The sequence below is a fragment of the Panicum hallii genome, chromosome 4 (genome assembly GCF_002211085.1).
Source record: "Panicum hallii strain FIL2 chromosome 4, PHallii_v3.1, whole genome shotgun sequence".
NCBI classification, from domain to species: Eukaryota; Viridiplantae; Streptophyta; class Magnoliopsida; order Poales; family Poaceae; genus Panicum; species Panicum hallii.
Window position 1 is genome coordinate 4,433,645 of NC_038045.1, and position 15,779 is coordinate 4,449,423.

At 43.9% G+C, this 15,779-nt stretch overlaps 2 protein-coding genes across 2 annotated transcripts; one reads left to right on the top strand and one right to left on the bottom strand.

Moving 5' to 3' along the window:
• Positions 1-9,399: 9,399 nt before the first annotated feature.
• On the bottom strand, positions 9,400-11,484 carry LOC112888513 (50S ribosomal protein L35, chloroplastic). Its single transcript, XM_025954740.1, has 3 exons — positions 11,207-11,484; positions 10,967-11,083; positions 9,400-9,793 (listed from the first exon to the last, which is right to left on the bottom strand). Exons 1-3 carry the CDS (start codon positions 11,438-11,440, stop codon positions 9,716-9,718), a joined length of 429 nt encoding a protein of 142 aa, XP_025810525.1. The 5' UTR covers positions 11,441-11,484; the 3' UTR covers positions 9,400-9,715.
• Positions 11,485-12,737: 1,253 nt separating this feature from the next.
• LOC112889148 (homogentisate geranylgeranyltransferase, chloroplastic-like) lies at positions 12,738-15,587 on the top strand. The gene is made up of 12 exons (XM_025955639.1): positions 12,738-12,780; positions 13,658-13,773; positions 13,867-13,950; positions 14,053-14,127; positions 14,207-14,290; positions 14,389-14,478; positions 14,570-14,671; positions 14,752-14,847; positions 14,938-15,009; positions 15,089-15,184; positions 15,270-15,374; positions 15,492-15,587. The coding sequence occupies exons 1-12, from the start codon at positions 12,738-12,740 to the stop codon at positions 15,528-15,530; spliced, it is 1,002 nt and encodes a 333-aa protein (XP_025811424.1). The 3' UTR covers positions 15,531-15,587.
• Positions 15,588-15,779: the final 192 nt, after the last annotated feature.

Sequence of the window (15,779 nt, forward strand, 5' to 3'; positions counted from 1 at the left end):
CATCTTCCATGGACACACATAGTTTGTTTTGGTACACAGAATTGAAAACAAATCAGATTATCAAGAGCAAAAAGAGACCAACCTAGCCAAATAAAAAAAGGAGCGGTTAATGACCAAAGATTAAGTCATATATTTCAAAAAATGGAGATTACTTTGCGAGAATATGTATCACTAAAGCATTAAGCATGTCTAGGCCTAGGTATGGGATTCATGCGGTTACTCTATGGTTCTATCTGATTTGGAGCGTTTACTCTATGGTTGTATCTGTTTTTTTTTCCTTTCTCGTGTAGCACGATGTCCAGTGGTCCGGACAGTGTGCAGCTACCTACAGATGACAGAGCATCATCAGGACGGCCGGCACGGTCACAGTCAGGAGCTAGCACGTCTGGTGCTGGCAGAAAGAAAAGGTCCCAGACAAGGTGGCCATCAGATGTGAAAAGTTGTGGCCAGCTCAATTCTGAGGCAGCACCCGAAGACCCGTCAATCTTGGTGAGATTAGCACGGGTTTGTGGCCTCACTGCCCGGCAAAGGGTGCCACTCACCTTGGAACATTTCGATGACTTGTCTTGGGACGACAAAAAGAGAATCTTCGAAAACAATATTCAACTCTATGTTGAATATCCGATAGAGTTGCACGATAAGGCTACGAAGCATGCTATGAAGATCATCTCTAAAGCCTGGAGGAGCTACAAGAACAAGTAAAGTGTTGTCACTTACTATTGTCATTTACTAATATTTTTTCATTATCTACTGTCACTTATGCAGATTTATTGTTTTGTCGTGCAGGCTTTTAAAGTGTTGGAAGAAGAAAGAGAACCCTTTTGACAAGTATGCGGACTTGACCAAAGAAGCCTGGGACGAGCTTGTTCATAAGTGGAATACTCCCGAGTTCCAACAGTCAAGTGAGTATTTTCGGGGTCTCCGAGCGCGGAACGAGCTTGACCACCACCTTGTCTCAGCGGGATATGCTGGAAAGCAACGCAAGTGGGAGCACGAGGATGAGATGCTGGCAGAGAGGGGCATTGAGAATCCCTATGAATCGTTTGAGGGACGGCTGGCACCATTTATGCGTGCTAGGTCAAAGCTCACGGAGGATGCCAATATCAATTTCTACAGCACGAGCGCTGAGGAAGTTGCTCAAAGGGCTTTGATAGAGAGCAGCCAAGGTTCAAATGAAGGAGAGAGGGAGTTTGATGCGCTCACCAGGGCTTTGGGAACCCGTGAGCAACGGGGTCGTGTCCGTGGTGTTTCCAGTCAGTTGACCTGGAAGGAGGGGTTCCCTGAACACAAAGGCAGATACCGGAAGCGGACTCGAGACTCCTCATCAAAGGTTGACATAGATGAGATCAAAAAGCAGGTGAAGATGGAGATGTATGGAGAGCTAAAGAGTGATATCGAGTCTCAGGTGACGGTGAAGATGTTTGGAAAGCTAAAGACCATCTTCGAGTCTCAGGGATTGTCATTCCCTGATTTGCTGGGGAGTACGATGAGTGAAGAGAGAAGGGACAGCTTCGCTTGTACTGCAGCGGGTGCTTCTCAGAGTAGAGGGACAGAGAGGGCAATTGTGCCTACATCAGTGGAGCCGGATACGATAGATGGCTTGGCTCGTCCGACCCGATGCAGTCTTCTCGTGCAGCTGGTTGGAGATTCATCTTTCATGGAGGTCGGGAACGGGCTTGTGTATCCCGGTATGTCCCAGCTTGAAGGTGTCCAGGTCAGTGCATTGGTCTTTGCCTCTCTTTTCTTTTCTCCTATTTCTTTTTGTTTTTTTTTCTTTTGGTATGAACAACTTGCTTGAGATTTAAAGGCTTTGTTGTTGTTGTTGTTGTTGCAGGTCAGGGCTGATTGTGCTGTGGTCAAGATTGACTACGTGCATGAGTTTGCTAAGAATATCAAGCTGGAGGTGCCACCAGATGACATGACCACCACTTTGCGGGATGCAGTTGCGAGAAGGGTTCAGTGGCGGAGAGCTGGTATTCATATTGATCCAGCAGATGCAGATTCAGTACCGACCAGTCAACCTCAGCCACAGAGTGCTGCAGTGCCACCGACGTTTTCTGAGCCATGCCCACAGCTGCCGGATACACGGGAAGCGTTACCGGATCCGCATCCTCCTGTCCCTACTCAGCCTCAGGTTACCCCCCCTCCACCTGTTCCGACAGAGCCAGCTACCGCTCCCAAGAAGCCAAGCAAGGCTAATCCTGTGAGGAAGAAGCAGAGTAGGCCGATGGCGACGAAGCGGGAGATCTCAGAGGGTAAGAAAAAGGTGGAGCAGATAAAACAACCGGTCACAAGGGCTTACACTTCTGAAAATCCAAAGTACAGGGTTGGAAAGGCCTTGCTTAGTGTCTCTGAGCTTCGGGCAGCAGGTCAATATTGTGTGGACCTGCACAAATACTACATGCAAAATGTCAATCAAGCCGAGAAAATCATGGTGTCATTCGAAGAGCGGCACTTTCTGCAGCTTGAGGGCAAAGGCAACATCTTTATTGTTGCCTGGAGCGATTTGTTTGACCTTTTCAACCTCGACGCTTTGGATCTTTCTCTCATTCGGTGCTTTGCATTGTAAGTCGATTGAGACTTGTTTCCATTTCAATGCATTTGATATACGTTCAACAATTTAAGTCGTTTCTATTTCAATTCATATGGATCGTGTAGACACATGCAACAAGAGACAAGGCGTCGAACCGGAAAGAAATGTGGGTACATTGACCCACAGCTAATGACGGTGACATTTATGAATTCAGATAGAGATAGCTTGGTCAGGTGCGCACATGCAACAATTAAACTTGTTTTCATTTCAACTTGTAGCCACATGTAGTCACTTGTTTCCATTTAACACATGAAACCGCTTGTTTCCATTTCAACTTGGTTAGGTACTTGGTGAAGTGCATGCGAGTACCTGCTGACAAGGAGCACATTGTGGTGCCGTACAACCCAGGCAACCATTGAGTTACACTCATCATCAATGTCAGGAGCAAGCAAGTCTTCTACCTTGACTCGAGCATTCCATCAGATGAGTCGGGCGCGTCTCAGATACGTGATTATTCTCTAGTCATCTCAATCCTTGACGAGTAAGTTTGTTGTTTGCTTTAGTTTTTTATCATTTGCCCATTTCAGAAGCATTTGTAATATAACATCCGGATGTCTGTGTTTAGGTCTCTTGACAGGCATCTTAGGGCCAAAGAAGGATACAAAGAGCAACGTCAAGCTGCGTTTACACATCACACCGCGTGGACGGTAACTACTATAACTAAATCGCTTTACTATTACGATGTTTTCTTGGTTCTAAGTGTCGCAAAATGCTAATTTCTATCTATCTTTGACATGTAGTGCACACGGCAACCCTCGGGTAACTCATGTGGGTTCTATGTTTGCCACAACATGCTTCTAGTTGCAGAGAAATCGGATTTCACGGTAAGAATTATCACGTGTTCTAATTAAAAAATATTTGTCTTCATCTTGTATTCTAACTGCTTGTAATTATATTTCGAAGGACGAAGATGATTATTTCAATCAAACGACGATTGGTAACGTGAAGGATATCCGAGAGAGGCTAGCGGGGTTCCTCATGATGGAGGTGATCAACACAAAGGGGGAGTTCCATTCACGATAGCACGGCAGGCGACATTGAGCTAGATTGAGAGACTTGCTTTGCATGTACTCTATTGTTCTTATCGATCATTGTTGCTAATTGATTGTACATGTGTTATATAATACTATCTTTCCTTGTGTGTATCGCACTGTGTGAATTGTATGGATGCGTGCGATGATTGCGGTGAATTCTGTGAATTGAAATCTTTTGCAGGTATTTGATTGCAGCTGCCAAATCCTGGCTAGTTCCAGGATGCAGCTGGGGAAAAAAAAGATCCCTGTTGGAGGTAGACTAATGCAAGACGCGCCTCGCTTAGGCCGCGACTCTCATTAGGCTCCCAGGGGCGCCTGTGTCAAGCCAAGGCGAGACGTGCCGTAAGTGAGGCGCATCTCGCATCTGTGACTAATGCGAGACCCGCCTAACGTAGAGCGCGTCTCTCATTTGGCTCCCAGGGGCGCCTGTGTAAAGCCAAGGCGAGACGCGCCGTAAGTGAGGCGCGTCTCCCATATTTGACTAATGCGAGACCCGCCTAAACAAGAGCGCGTCTCGCATTTGGCTCTCAGGGAAGCCTGTGTGAAGCCAAGGAGAGACGCGCCGTAATTGAGGCGCGTCTTGCATTCTGGTAATCTGAGACGCGTGTGAGGCTCGTCTCAGATTACTTTTTAATCTGCGACACGGTAATGCGGGACGCGACCACTGCGCGTCTAGCATTTTGCCTAGGGCGCGTCTCAGATTAGGGCTTCTGGCGTAGTGCTTCTCTAGGATGTGTTTTAAGAAGGCTCTGGGGTGGGAGAGAGTCCCAAATAATATGCGAGACTTCTTAGAAAACTTGTTGCCTGTGGGGGTGGCTAATAATTACCAATACAAGCTGTTTATTTTTTACTTTCATTTTATGGGGGCTCTGGAATGTGAGAAATAAATGTTCTATAGAAGGGGCTTTCTGAGGAGTGTGTTTTTTTTTGCGCACACGGGCATGTGCCCACCCACGTTGTTCACCGCCGGTATGAATTCTAGTGGTGGAGATTGATCAAAAGATGTTGACGGTAGGTCGGTAGCTCACGGCGTGAGAATATGGGATGCTGACATGTTCACGGGTGAAACAATACTTTCTCATTTTCTGCTTGGCCTTTTTCCTTTCAACATCCCGAAAGATGCCTGGACGGGCTCATCTCCTACCTCCGGCTGCTACTCTCGGCAGCACCGTTTTTGCCGCCATGGACGAGCTGTTGCGGCGGCGGCTGCTGCTGCAGCAACTAGGCCAGGCATGATGGGGTGAGCCATGCTCAGCTGTAGCTGTTGCTAGTCCAGGTGCGGGTCTAGATTCTAGGCACACTGCTTTAATCCTTTAACTAGTGATGGAGTGCAAAGCGGTAGGACCCTCCCGGCGACTGCTGCCGGTATGCCGCGCACCGGTCGGCTCAGAGGAGCGCGGTGAAGCTTTGCATGCTGGAGCCGGTGTCCACGGGCCTAGCGCAAGGGGCCTGCTGGAACGTTGCCATGGTATGCGGGGGCGCCGAGCGTGGAGATGGAGGGCAGGAATTTATCTAGCGTATCCAGCGAGCATAATATATGTTGCCAGATAAGGTGAACAACTAGAATATTTAATCGTTGGATTTGATTTGGATTTAGATTTGGCTATCTTTTTCTCCTCAATACTCCATGTGATAGCAGCAAACCGGCAGTAAAATCAATGACAGCTGCAACGACGACAATCTGCTCCTCTTGTCACATTGAATCATGTTTCAATGCCAAATTAGAATATGAATCGCTTTGGATAGACTTTGGATTCATGGTCAAATCAGTGTGGTTAGCTTTCCACAAATACTAGATCAGTCTAACTTCGCATATACTCTTCGAAAAAATAAACTTCATCTGTACTTTATAGAAAAATAAAAGAATGCTATCAATCGTTTCAGCCTACAAGCAGATGCTGTTTTCATTGGAACTTTTTTTTTCATTTTGTTTCAAAGTGCACCAGAGGTAAGATCACCTCGATCTGGCAGCAGCTTTCTTGATAAAAGACCAAGAAATCATTCAGGCCCAAACATACTTCTTGAATAAAAAAGTCACATCATTAGGTTAGAATCTATTTTATAGACACAAAGCAAGAAACCATTCAGGTCATAAGATATTTCTTGAATTAAAAAATGGATCATCTATACACATTTCAATTTACAATGTTGTCTATTGGATTTGATTTGAGTAGAAATATCAAATCAGGATACTGAGTGATGAGCTAGCAGTCCAGCATTGTAGAATAGGAATACTTTTTAGCATGTGGGACCTATGATCTCTCTCTGCTAACAGAAGCTAAAGACGTTGGGTTGGGCACCGGCCCCTATGCGCAAAGGAGAATTTCCGTTTTCTGAGATCGCAGTCTGAACCTTTGTTCAAAATACTGTCTTACTTGCAGTCTGCAGAGGTGGTGGCTGATGCTGAAGGAAGTTGATCGAGAGAAACTGGAGATCCAGAAGCAGTGCGCATGCGTGCAATGATGGGTGGAGCGCCTGCTGCTACGGATCAACGAATCGACTCAGGAGGAGATCTTTTAAAAAGCTTAAGAGTTTTCTCTTTCTGGCAGGGTTGGTAGTTTGTTAATTAGTAGTCGCTTAGCTGGACTGCTGGAGAGTTGTGAAAAACTCCTTTGTTCTTATGTGTTGTGGCTAAAACTGGTACCCCCAGTGCTGGTAAGGTCTGTAAGAAGTAAGAAAAACTTTATATGCTTTATATAAAAGCAGGGAAATCCTTTTTTAAAAAAAAAGCACCTATCAACCTGAACATTCACTATCAATAGGTCTACCGGATATCGCATGCAGCCTGTTACGTTCTATTCAATGTATCTTTCAAATCATAATATAAAACAAGCACTACTTCTACTCCTCATGATTGCTACTCTAAGAAGCATGGAAGGATTGGCAAGCACAAAAATGGTATGTGAGTTTGAGCAAGGCTTTACTGATGACCATCTCCAGGCTGATGAGCTCGAGGAGCTTGAAGCCGTCAATGCCGGGCATGAAAACGTCACTGATAACCACGTCGAACTGGTCATCCCTGCCCTTCCTCTCCCTGAGCATGTCCAGCGCCGTCTCCGCCTCCGTCACTGTTGTCACTGTCACAAGAATTCCAACAAAAAAGAGGAAAGCACCCAAAAAAGAAATCATCATCTGTACGTCCTCGACCTCAATCAGTCGATCATAATGGAACTGGGGGAATAGTGGCGGCCAATAAGAAGGCAAAAATGCTCACCGCAGTTGTAGTTGCAAAGCTGTAGCTGTCTCTCTAGGATCAAGAAGCCGGTGCGGTCATCGTCGACGGCGAGCACGCGCAGCCCCGCGGGGAACAGGTTCACGTCCATTATCTCTTCCTCCATCAAAACAAACACGATGATCAACAACAAGAAAGCAGCCGCAGACCACCAAACATCTTGCAAAAAATCTGAGAACACCTAGGAAAACACCCCAAACCCAAGAAGATTCGACCTTTCTTATCTGCTGCAATGGCTTCCGTCCAAGAACCTCCTGGAGCAACACGAGGATATGAGAGTGAAGAAGGGAGTGAGAAGAACTTGAGGTGAAGAACAATGCAGCAGCAGGAAGGGGGATTTATAGTAGTAGGATTGGGGGACGGCGGATCCAAACCATGGGGCTGCAAAGATGCAAGGTGTTCATCCTGGTGTGGGATTCTCCTGTCATTAATTCCTGACTTCAGTTATGTTATGGTTCTATCACCAGTGTGCTGGCCTTGCTCGTCTTTTCTAAGTTTATGACTATGGTTCAGTTACTACTGGATGGAAACCAGAGAAGAACCGCCCATGAATTTCTCTGGTTTTAAACCACAAGTCAAAGGATTTTTTATAAAAAGAGAAAGAGTAAAAAATATTTTAAATTATTTTTGTATGAATGCCTATAAAGGTTCTTCATATTGTTTCGGTGTAATTTTGTAAATCATGTCTTTGATGTCTTGCACATGAAAAATCTGAATGAAAGCTACGAATTATTCATAAATCACCCAGTTCATTTGATGTCTAATATGTTCGACCTCATATGGTGGGATGAGATAGTCCTTATTACCCTTTTTCGGCAAAAAGCGGTTATTGCATGAGCTATATGTGGAGGCAACGAACATAATGATTACTATATCAGTTTGTTGGTGTGTAGCATACTCGTATCAGTAACAGTAGGAATATGCAGATGTTGTTTATGTCATTGGTAACGGTAACGGTAGGAACGTTGTGGGTATTCGAATTAATAGTGACGAGTCACTCATGTTGTGTAGCTAAGATTGAATGTTCTCGAGACGGATAAAGATGAGATATCCTACCCTATTTCAAATTAACCACGGCTAGGTAATACAGCTCGAGTACATGATCCATTGAATTCTGTCCATGGAGATAAAAAGGTAGGTTAATTCCTACCATCTTTAGGATAAAATACTTACTGCTATAGCTCAAAGAAAATATAGGCATATACATAATATAGTGTCTAAATTTTCTCCAAATCAGTAGTGGAGGATTTTGCAAGGGGAATCTCGATGAAAAAATCTTTTCTGCTAGTAGCTTCAAAATCATTAATGATGGTTAGCAAGCAAGTTGATCTGTATCTAATTGGAGTTTAGTGTCATTCTCAAGTCCTAATGTGCATTTTGATTTTTTTTACAGAGAATAACTGAATTATAATATATGAATTTATTCATCCAGTCCATCTCTAATATCTAATCCGCTTGACCTTCTATATGTGCATGTGTGAATGAGCAAGTCCTGAACCTCTTTTAGAGAAAAAAAGGGTAATTGCATGGACTTCTTAGAGGCAATGAAATGTTTATCATGTTGGTTTTTTGGTGTATAAAATATTTGTATTGGTAATAAGTAAGAGTATGCTCGGTTGTCATCTATAGCAACATAGAAATAACATTTTTGAAATGACAGGGATAGATATTTGAATTGTGTATCTGTAAGTCAACCTTCTTGTACAGCTTAGAGATACAAATAATCGTTCAATGTTCTCGAAAGCAATAACGAATGATATAGAACTACCCTATTTAGAACCACAGGTAATACAGGTACATGATTTTATGAACTTTGGCAATGGAGATGAAGCAGCATGTTAATTTCTACCATCAAAGGAAATGTTGGGATTACTACAGTAGTGTATTCGATAAAGTCTACTCCAAGATCAATCATGAAATTAAATTATTGTGATTCAGTCTTATTTTCATTAAGCAGAAAATCTGCCTATAGAATTAATAGAATGAGCTATCATCCTTCAGCATGGAGCTCAATTCCTCTATAATGAACAGGGCCCCTCCCTTCTCTCTTTTCCCCCAAAAACAATTGATGAAAATATTACTACATACTGGATTTGTACAAATCTTATTCTCAGATTGCTATTATCAAAGCTTAATTAATAAGTATCGAAACAAGAATGAGGTCACATAGCTAGAGAAACAATGGGCAAAGCTGTATTTGGAAAACTACGAAAAGTTAAAATTGGTTACTCTCTTCGTCCTATTCTACTTGATGTAAAATTGTCTACAACATCTCATATTTTTCTTTGAGAGTTAAGACCACACTACATTTCAACACAAATTAATTAAATTTCTAAATGGAAATATAAGGATCTTCAACCATCAATAATAAACTCGCAAAGTTGCATATCCATTAGAAGTTTAGAGATTCTATGTTCGAAACATTGGTGTCCACCAAAATGTGATGGGGTATTTACAAATTTGCCGATGCTTTTTACCTTTGCACAAGTGACAGTTCTAGTGCCATTTTTCCAATTGCTTCAACTTGATTATCAAACTGGTAAAGGAAAAGGTGGCCACATTTTGGCAGCCAATACAGATGAAACCACCTTCAGCTTTAGATTCAATACAGGACACTATTTAGATCCACAACAGGTTACTAAGATCTGGCTCGAGTGCCACGTGCCAGTCCTCTTTGCAAAAATTTGCAACCAAAAACAACTACAACTAGCAGTGCACTCTGTTGATACGAAGAGTTGTTTATGCTTTCTTGAAATGAATTACGGCCTCCATATTTGAAAGGAAATACAGCAGAAGATACACAAAATTACAGGTTGGTGGAATGAAACAGAATGGCTTTTCAAGACCACGAAGAACTCAGTCTGCTTTCCTATTCACTTTGAGGTAGGGCAGTGCGCCTGTCACATTGTCGTAGTCACTTTTGTTTACTTGGACCTGCAAGAAATATAGCAGTGTTCTCTTAGATGATATGTAAAATGATGTTGCAGCAAAAATATCGAGTTTGGACTCCTAGCGAAATTGCCACAGTTTCAGTAGTACACCAATATGACTGGCAACTGTATGGCAAGAGGTTAATGATATTCTCTGGCCTAAAAAGGAGAAACTTTGGCTAGCACCATGGGCGCTAAATTGCCCAACATTGACTCCCAAGTATGTGCGGAGCGGCACAGTAGACTGTTAGGATCAGGGGGTGAAGGATTGGGAAAACTGGACTTAATCTCAAAAAAGAAATGCACCTCCCTAATGTGTCACATTTCACTTAACAAAAGCACACATTGACTAAAGGCAGACTAGTGGAAAATCGTGGATCCATAGGAATGACACCACCAAATTCTACAGCAGCCAAAGTCCTAAGATCCTTAAATCCTTGATGCATTTGCAAATTATTAATAGAACACCAAAATGGAAGAACCTGATGCCCCAATTCAGGGCAGTACACCCCAAGTATATTGGAGCAAAATTAGAAATTTCATATGTCTGCTTATACCTGATTACCCATATAAGGCCATAACCTCTTGAACCTCCACCTTGTCTTTCTAATATTATACGAACTCCAGGAGAGGTAATTTCTTGATTTATCACATTTTAATTTCATTTTATGATCCAGTAATATACAAAATACCTCCTTCCCCCACTCTCAGCAACACACACCCCAATCGGCCATCCCTCTACCCCTCTCAAAATATGGCATGTTTATTGCTCAACATTCCGAAAGTAAAACCGCTCCTTATCACAACACCAATGTTATTACAAACAAAAGCAATCGTTGCCGAGAGAGCTTGATATGCCATCAATTTGTCCACATACCAAGATTACATCTGAGGATCAACGAGCAGATTCAGCCTCCTAAGGAGACACCGAGCATGAGCTAACTCCATATATTAGCAAATGAAGCATCCCAAATTACGAGAGCACATGACCACGATAAAAGCTGTCGAGCAATTACAGTATGGGAGCAAATTGCGCTAATGGCATCGACAGCCCAAATTAGCATCCAATTCAAGGGTACGAACCAGCCGTAATTTGTATTCGCAGCTAAACCGCCTATACGACTTAAGCACCTGAACAAAATTTGGTCTGCATTAGAGAGGAGGAACAGAAGCATACCATCTTGGAGAGCCTCTTCTTGCGCTTGGTGTTCTTCTTGCCGAGCAGGTGCTGCTTCCCGGCGCACCGCCGCACGATCTTGCCCCTCCCCGTCACCCGGAACCGCTTCGCCGACGCCTTCACGACACAACGCACAGACACAGCAGCGGTCGAAACCGATTCAGCAAAAAAAATTCCTAGAGGACCCGGAGGCTCGTCACGGCAAGCGATAAGGAGCTAGAAAGGAAGCAAGGGGGTCACCTTGTGGGTCTTCATCTTGTACCCCTTCTTCCCGGCCGCGACGACCGCGAGCGAGGTGGAGGTGGCCGGCTTGCGCGGGAGCGGCGACGTGACGGAGGCGGCGGTGGCGGCGAGCGGCGCGCCGAAGAAGGACTTGGGCGGGAAGGCGAGGCTGGCGGCAGGGAGCCTCCTGGCCCCGGCGCCCGCGGAGACGGCGAGGGGCGCGGCGCGCGCGAGGGAGAGGGACAGCGCCATGGCTTCTCTCGCTGCCGCTCCGGTCTGCGGATTTTGGATAGGCTGCGGGCGGATGGCGAGGATAGATAGCAGCGAGCCGTTGGGTGCAGCGGGCTTGCATCGAGCGGGCCGTTGGGTGCGGCGGGCTTGCATCGAGTGGGCCGTTTGCAGCGTTGGTGGATTAATTGGGCCATTCGTTTAGGCCTCACGCAGGTAGAGGACTGTGGGCTTTGTTTGGCCCAATAGTATTACAAATTCCTTGCGACCGGCGAGGTGATCAGGTGAATCAGATCGCGTCCATTTTTTTTTCCCAGAAGAACGACGTCCATCCGATAGAAGTACGGTCCAGAAATGTGTGAATCGTGCGTGTTCGCTTACTACTGTTGTTACCGAAGAACAGACAGTACATGAACGATGACCAGATGACATTGCTGGCGCACCAGGAGATTGTGTTATTCTAAACGATAAACGATAAACAGTTCAACCATTTGGTTCCTTTCCTTGCAATCTTGTAGAGGCAAAATTAAACCGATGCCTTCACAAACTTGAAACTTTATACCGTGGCACATCACAAGCTCGAACTTTACCGGTGATACCTACCTGTTACGACGTGATACGACGCATCGGAAGGTAACCTAGGAACCTACCTACCTACATTCCATCCAAGCGTCGGCGACTCAGTGTACCTCTGAGAATATTTTTTGTACATTGCCAGACGCTGGCAAATCACGTTTTCGCATCGCCGCCGCCTCGGTAAACCTTCGCTGCCGACACTTGGCACGCCCTGGTTGCGCTGCATGCGCTGCGAAGACGAGGCGGGCGTGCGCCCAGATTCGCGACGCGCCGCCACCGGCGGCTCTTGGCTGCAGGCTTCGTCGTCGTCCCACTCCCAGTCGGCCAGCCAGTCCCGCAGCAGCGGCCTTCAATAGCCTGCCTCTGCCTGCCTGCCTGCCTGCCAACCCAACGCGTCTACACCTCGCATTCCGCTTCCGCCGCCGCCGTATAGGCTGGAGAAGGGCGGGCGGCCGGGCGAGTCCTTCGTTCCTCCCCTGTGGCGGCGACGACCGATGGAGGCGCCGACCTCGCGGCCGCCGGCGACGCATCGTCACACGTTGCGGCTGTCCACAAGCAACTGTGCAGTTTCTGACGATTCTCTTTTCTTTTCATTTTTTTTTCTTCACTTCGATGTGTCCTGTTGGTCTCGGCTTGATTTGATAAAATCTCAGCGCGTACGACGTTGTGGGGATTGAGATTGATGCGTGGTGATGGGCAATTCTGTGCTGTGATGTATGCAGATCATAGGAACGGGATGACCGAGATGGCTCGGTTCGGATTGGGAGAGAGGAAATTCTCATGGACAGGTACAGTATGTTCAGTTCTTCTGGAGATTGACAGAGAACGAGGTCACATAACCGAACTATGGCTTAATGAGCCGCATAAAAGTTCCTTTTACTTGTGGTCATTTGATTTCTTCAGGTATCTGAGTAAGAGAGAGTTATCGAAGGACCCCGGGTCCTGGCTTCCCGGTCCCATTTCTATTCAGTGGGAGTTAATTTTCATTTCCAGTCCCCTTGAGAAATTTTGCTGAGAACATAACCTCCTAAATAAAATCCTAAATATTAGTGATACTCGTAAATTTATCGTGTGGTTTTGAGCAAAACAAGTGATCAGTTTGATGATTGAAAAGATGGTAAGATATAACACTGTACTAAATGAGTTATATATCATAGGGTACTGAAAAAAAAGTCTTGATATGAGACGTAGATAGACATGTAACGTGGCTCAACTATTCTCTGGTCCACTATTCTGATTTAACTATTTATCTATCTATTTGGCATCCCTTCTACGATTCAATATACACCAATAGACAACTACAAGTTTTTTTAAACAGAACTTGAAATAAATTGGTCCCTTGCACACGCCACTATTACTGAATATTTTGCTCACAATTTTTTCGCAAGGATAACATTCTAAACATTTGTCTTTCATTCCACAAATTGCAGGTCCATTATGCGTGGAAGCTTCAGCATGCCACGGGCAACGTCAAGTGATATGCCTTAATATGTGGTTTGTTAGCGTCTTGTTGACATTATTGTTTTGATTCCAAACGGCAGTGTTACTCTATTCATGTTCATATAGTATAAATACTAAATGCCACTCTACATGGTGCTAGTCCTACGAGACCTACAGGGACACAATGCAGACATTCTTCAGTCCTCAAACTCAGATGCAATGCAGCAACTCATCCTCAACATCATTTCACTATCGATCAGTTTGAGGAAATTGGAATAGAAGTCACCAAGAAACTGAGAGCTTTCTATTGGTTTTGTCGGCCCCACACAATCATTGGCACTGTGAGCTCTAGCATCTCTTATTTGAAGTGGATGCTGCCATTCTGTATATGCATAATACCCCGCTCTTCCTCTTATATATGGACCTTGTACCAGATACTAGGCATTACTTCAGTGTCCCTCCTACCAATGAAGAGCCTAGATGATTTAAGTGTCACAGTTCTATGGGGATTTCTTGAGGTATCATACTCTTATGAATGATATACTTAGAGCACACATGTGCCTTCTCTTTTTGAGTTATGCATACCATTTTCACTTGACACTTTGACTTCTCATATACAGGCTTTAGCCTCCGCTTTATGCATGAACATTTATGTAGTAGGGCTGAATCAGCTGTTTGACATTGAAATTGACAAGGTAAGTTTTCATGAATCTACATCATATTATCCAACATTACTGATTGTATTATCCAGAACAACTTATGCTTGTTTTAAAGGTCAATAAGCCAACTCTCCCATTGGCTTCTGGGGAGTTTTCAGTGACAACTGGAGTATCGTTAGTTGTGGCATTCTTGGTCATGGTATGCTATTGGCTCAACACAGAAATTGAATAACCGTCTACTATAATGTGCCTAAAATATGCGTATATACATTTTTCACTTTCTTTTCCATTTGTCAGAGCATTAGCATTGGAATAAGATCCAAATCTTCTCCATTGATGTGTGCCTTGCTTGTCAGCTTCCTTCTTGGAAGTGCCTACTCTATAGATGTAAGTAATTCATACTTCTGTAAGGTGTAGTTTCATAATATATATATTTGTTTCACTTCTTTCAGTTTGATTTCTTTTTGCTACTTTTCAGGTTCCACTGCTCCGATGGAAGCGACATCCCTTTCTCGCTGCATCCTGCATACTTGTTGTGAGGGCTATATTGGTTCAATTAGCTTTCTTTACACACATGCAGGTACAAGCACTATTGACATATATGCCCACTGAACTGCAAATAAATGCTTCCTTGTTCATTTGGTTTTATGCCTGATGCAGCAACATATTCTGAAGAGGCCATTCGCGCCAACAAGGTCCGTTGTGTTTGCAACATTGTTTATGTGTTGCTTCTCTGCAGTAATAGCTCTATTCAAGGTGAATATCCATTATGACCTGTGGTATCCAGGAACCAAGATATCCAAAATTCAATGATCAATTCTGCTCCCTTTGTTTATGAACTTTTAGGATATCCCTGATGTTGATGGAGACAGAGATTTCGGCATTCAATCTTTGAGTGTACGGTTAGGTCAACAGAAAGTAAGAATATGCCTATTCAACTTAAACAAGCTAAGGTCTACAAACTGTGCAAAATTAATATTTGCTTATCATGCTTCAGGTGTATAGGCTCTGCATTAATATGCTCATGACAGCATATGCGGCTGCAATTTTGCTAGGAGCATCATCTCCAAATCTGTATCAAAAGATTGCCACTGTAAGTGATATCTTAGGCTTCTTTTAATAAAAAGGTATAAGGTTTGTCTTTCTATTTGACTTCAGCAGTCTACAAAATTGTTCAGGTGTTTGGCCATGGCTTGCTTGCTTTTGTGCTTTGGCAGAGAGCACGACAATTTGACATCGCAAATAAGACATGCATCACACCATTTTACATGTTCATTTGGAAGGTGTGTAAGTTGTATTTTTACAATATGTTCCATCATTTTAATGAAAAAATTTTATAGATAAGTGGCACTATGTTGAGATGTTTGTGTCTAATGCTCTGCTTTTTTGTTGGTTTGCAGTTATTCTACGCCGAGTATTTCCTCATACCATTTATGTAGTAAGAATCATGCCAGGGAAACCACCATCTAGTATAGACATGTAAAATTCATTTTCTGGGGCTTATTGTTAATGATACTCCTCTATTCGATGCTTAATTGCTTATTCTGTAAGTGTAAATGTACCAAGTGGAGGCATTTCACTCTGTGGACTGGATTATTGTGGACATATGACTAACCACGAATCTTGGCTGCCTGCCCATATGAATATGCCTTAATGGTAAAGTGTGTGCGCGCTTGTACAAGCATTGT